The 5000-nt window shown below is 40.6% G+C and overlaps 1 protein-coding gene across 1 annotated transcript in view; it reads right to left on the bottom strand.

The window, feature by feature from the left end:
- The window catches only part of LOC138043282 (vesicular glutamate transporter 2-like), a 125626-nt gene that overhangs the window by 66571 nt on the left and 54055 nt on the right, over positions 1-5000 (bottom strand). The window contains exon 7 of the mRNA XM_068889472.1: positions 1154-1287. Within this exon, the coding sequence (XP_068745573.1) occupies positions 1154-1287 (134 nt within the window). The remainder of the gene's footprint in view (positions 1-1153; positions 1288-5000) is intronic.

The following is a 5000-nucleotide window of genomic DNA, read 5'->3' as shown; positions in this document are numbered from 1 at the left end:
TTCATTTTCAACAAGACAAAGCATTTTAATACGTAGAAAATTATTCGCCTGTTGGTAAGAATCTGATTTCTCTGTGCTTGCCATGAAATATAACTGTTTGTTTTTTACATTTATTGCACCAAGAGATATTTGAAGTTCTGTTTTATCGTTAATCTATGATTTTTCTTTGAACTTTGCGAACGGACCGCTTTTTTCAGTTGTAAGTTAATTTTAACTGTGACAGTGCGACGTAGAGCACGTAGAAAGACCTTTCTGCAAACCAGTTTGCCATGTTCATTTTCACAAGAAAAAGCAGAAAAAATAAATACGTTATTCACCGGCTCAGGTCGGTCCGTATAAAGAAAAACTGTGCTCTTGGCCTGCGACCTCTGGCCGTACTCAAGACCTCGGGCACAGTTTTTCCCTATACGGACCTCCCAGCTGGTGAATAACATATATATATATATCTTATCTTCCAACGTCATCAGAAAGTTAATTCAACTTACTTTCATTAACTTTAGCAAGTTTCAATCTGAAGTTGTTTGGGTATATCACTATCTGAATTGACCATCACCTTTCCTGGCATCATCGTATTCATTAAATTTGTGACAGCATTATGTTAGTGAACGTTGTCTAATCAATATCTATTATTTACTTATTTACCCATATTCACTATATGACTGCATATCTACAACTTCATCCCGCAAAATCTTGAAAAGGTATAACGCAGGTGGTTGGCAGGGACTGGTTAGTGCAGTAGTTTCACTTTTAAAGCATTGTTATCATCAAGGTTCAGTGCATCAGGGGGGGAGTTTATTCCAGTCTCGGGTTGTGCGTGACCAAAGCTGTAGTTTTATGTTCATCACACATTGTGGGGTAATTAAAAAGTTATTAGAATCATCAATGATGTTCCCCTATAAGATCATATTACCACACATTATCTTTCCACATCATCTTTCCACGCAATTAGTAATGGCGGACCATTAAATAGGAAAATCCCAGTTTACAATCAAGGCTTAAAACGTTGGTCGCTCAGTGTTTAGTTAACATATTTTTGAAATCCAAAGAAAAATAATTGATTTTTTGGTCACAGGGGCACTTTAAGGATTCATTGTTGCGCACAATTAAGTGGCAAGGTGTACGGGTGATTCCAAATGCATATTGACTGGCTTACTTCTGTTTTATCCTCAGATCCTGAAATACTTTGCTCGATAAAATTCCTCTCTCTGATAGATATTGTGGGATGGCTAGAAGGTGAGTCGTGCACAATCATCTCCCAAGAACAATACCACACCACACCGGATATTCCTTAAACAAAATAACGCAAATTAGCATTACTCTGCCCATCAAATATGCTGCAGAAGATTATATAATATGAGAAAAAGCATACTGTCATCAGAACGCAGATATCCTCCAAAAATCTCCTGTCCATCCCTAAATACAGACATATGGTGCTAGAACTTTTGGTCACGTTCCCGACCTGCCCAATCGATGAAATTCGATAATCGAAAAATCAATCGTGATCGACATTAATCAATACCAATTTAAAAAGAGTGGTTTCAATCAATTTTTATCGATTATATTGTTTGACATCTGTAGTCGTTTCGATAACGATTTCTTCCCGTCGTAGAATGAGATCTTTCGTTCTTTAGCTGCTTTTCCTCTAATTGACAGACAATTGACCAACATTATTGACCAACAATACGGCCAAATAGTGACAAAATTATGGGAGGCGGCCACCAACACCCTCCCGGACCGCCCAAACGACGAACAGAAAATCCCATTGAATTCCGATCCAGAACCCCAACAGCTATGGGAGCGCCGAGCCAAACATTACAAAACACTCGCCAAGGCAATCCGGTGACGGCTTCGGACCTCAACTCTGCATGTGGACTTAAACAAGAACGTGACTTGGAGCGTGCTTTCAAACGCGCTACGGAGGCGGACACAATTTTCAAGTTGATACGGGAGTCAAAATGTGAAGGCATTAAACTTGAAGCCCTTCTTCAACAAAAAACCGCCAGAATAATTCTTTCCGAGCTCACCGACACAGCAAACAAACAGGTCAAGTTCGTTGAAGCCCTAATCGAAATCAGTGGAACTTCACAAGGTGACCTTCTCCCTCAAGAACGGCAAATTAGCATCCGACATTTCGCCAGAGCTGTTCAAATACGCAAGTCGTATCCCGCGTTTTCTACCAACGTTGCATTCAGTGATTTTGGCAGTACGTGCCTTTTTATTCACCAGTATCTACAACGACTAGATCAAACGTCGGTCCGCCGACCATTCGAATTCCTAGAATCATTATACAGCAGAATATCAGTTTGGATGGCAGCCGATCCGGTTCGGCAGCGTGGGTCGGAGGCTGCTGGTCTGTTTTGCACATAATTTGATAGGATCCTACGCCATCATGTCGGAACTGTAGAAAAATTGGGTTTCATAGGCGTGGAAGTGCAAAACTCTATCCCGACGATTGGAGAGGGCGGAGCTCACCATGCGCTGCACAGCTCGCTACCACTGGGTCGGATATGCAGACAACATGACGCTATTTTTCAACAGTCAAGACGAGATGAAGCTTGCCATCTCACAGCTCACCAAACTACTTGATAAATAGGGTGTCATACTGTCTGAAAAGAAGACAGAAACGCAAATCCTCAACTACAAATTCATATCCACACAGCATTCTCGAAATTGAAGAGTACAAAGTCTCAATTCGGAGTCGTTCAAACTGTTAGGATCCTGGAACCACCAGAATGAGATCCACACCGGTGATAAATGCACATATCACACTAACACAGTGCAAATATGCAGCAATGAGCAAATTACTGCTCAACGACTACGTCAAGTTATCAACACGCATGGCGTTTTACAACGCATTCATCAGATAGAGAATGACGTATGCAAGCTCAGTCTGGAACCTTACACAAAAACAGCTCGATACGCTAGACATCGCAAATATGCGTTTATGTCGCCGAATGATACGCAACGGGTACAGGCGCAAAAATCGCAAAAACGACGATTACAGCTTGCAGTTGGCAATGCCGACGCATACAGAATCACAAATAGCGACCCGGTATCAACATACATCAAACGACAACAAGTGAAATTTGTCACGCAGACAATACGCCAAGGCAACTACCGCCAAACAAAAAAACTCATGTTCAGTGTGAACGGTAAGCAGCAGTCGGGTGGCGTGAAGAATTTGCTGCAGCAGGCAGCTGCTAATCAGGGCATGGAGTGTGATCAGTTTGCAAAAATGGCGAGGACTCGATGTTTCTAACAATTGGACTTTATGAGTAAAGTCCACTGCAATAGCTCCCAGTGCGAAGCTCGCACGCTCAGCGCGAGCTCAGTAACCTCACCTAAACATAAACGAGGCTTCATTTTTCCCGCGCTTTCTGTGGCTCGAGCGGCTACACGGCCATACTGCGTCAATTAAAACTCTTAACAGTCAACGCTTTTCGTGTTCAGGTGTAAAACGGTTTGGAAAATATTTTTTTCCTGCATTTTCCGCCGGTCTCAATCCACTTTGATTCATCATATCATATCGTATCATATCATATATTGTGGCTACGCAGTTATTCAAGTCAAGCATCGGGGGCATATAAACTTAAAGCTGTGTTTATTTTAAATTTTTTTTGGGCTGCTATTTTGTCTGTATGGCAATTTTTGGCGTAAGGTTATCATTAAAAGATCTGTTAAGGTTGCATGATGCTTGAACAACCTATGACTAGAACAGAAACGAAAGAAGAGAGAAAGAGAGCGAGAACGACAAAACAGTATACCAGTAATAGCTCAAACTTGGTGGAAGAAGTTACTCCACAAATTCTTTTCTTGGACACTAAACCGTTTTGTTATGTTTACGGGTGCGTTATTTCACGATGGTGCGTATTTATAAAAAAAATGGTTTCATCGTTTTTTTCCTTTGTTCCCAACTGGAATTAAATAGCAATAATCTGTACTCTTTTGGACTTGTTTCTTTGTTTCTTTTGCTCTAAAATGCGACTGAAATAGTATTTTCTTTCCCTGTTTGCTTAACTGTTTTACGATGTGCCTCGACAGTGACAAGAAAATTTTGCCCTTGAGTTATAAACACGTAAAATTAAGGAGAAATATCACTTGCTCGTGTTTTCACAAGTTTGTTTAAAGCACGGACAGGTACTTTGGTGGAGAACTTGTTTGAAGTTTGACCTTCCTTGGTTGCCGTATTTTGCCGATTCTTGTTCCAAGCCAAGCTGGAGTGATTCAATGAGAAAAAAATCAATATGCGATAAAATGGAATAAAGTACATCAATAGAACGTTTTTTTGGCCTAACGATCTGTCATATCACGAGCTAGTACGTGTGTGATTTCTAATTTTAGCGTGATTCCTATTCGCTGGCTTGACAGTTGACTCTGAAATGGCTTTTTTTCCTTTCCATTTTCTTGCTGCGGATTTGTTTGTTTTCTTTTGAAACTCGGGCTATTCAAGGAAAATTCTTTACCTAACTGGTGAATTCCACAGTGAATTTAACTTGAAAAACCAATACTGCACTAATCGCTTCATGATTCATGCGTTATCGCTTTTTGGCGTGAAATTTACCGTGGAATTCACTAGTTAGGCAATGAATTTTTCTACAGAAGGAAGTGGATTATTCGTGTCACAGTTTAACAGCCATAGCCGATATAGTGCGTTCATCAGCATAAAGCCTAAAACGTGCTTTTTTGAAATTGGCCTTTGATGCCTATCTTATGTAATTGTTTTTTTTCTATGCCATCGACAGGAAAATTTGGGCAATTTAAGTACAAAAATGGTTTCAAACGCACACAACATTCTTAACATTTGCAACACAACATGCCAATGTTTATGTGCCCCAAACCCCTGGCGCGCAACAAGTGGACCAGCGGGCAGCCCTAGTGCAACAATGTTGCGTGAACGAAGCCAAACGAGTACAACATGTAACATCCAAAATGTTGCATGAAAGCTTTGACCGTTTTCAAATTTGTTCCAACATCATCCAACATATCGCAACATGTCGCGA

This window comes from Montipora capricornis, chromosome 3 (genome assembly GCF_036669925.1).
Source record: "Montipora capricornis isolate CH-2021 chromosome 3, ASM3666992v2, whole genome shotgun sequence".
Lineage (NCBI taxonomy): Eukaryota > Metazoa > Cnidaria > Anthozoa > Scleractinia > Acroporidae > Montipora > Montipora capricornis.
Note: the sequence above shows the minus strand (reverse complement) of the source record. Positions and strands in the feature narration are given on the sequence as shown.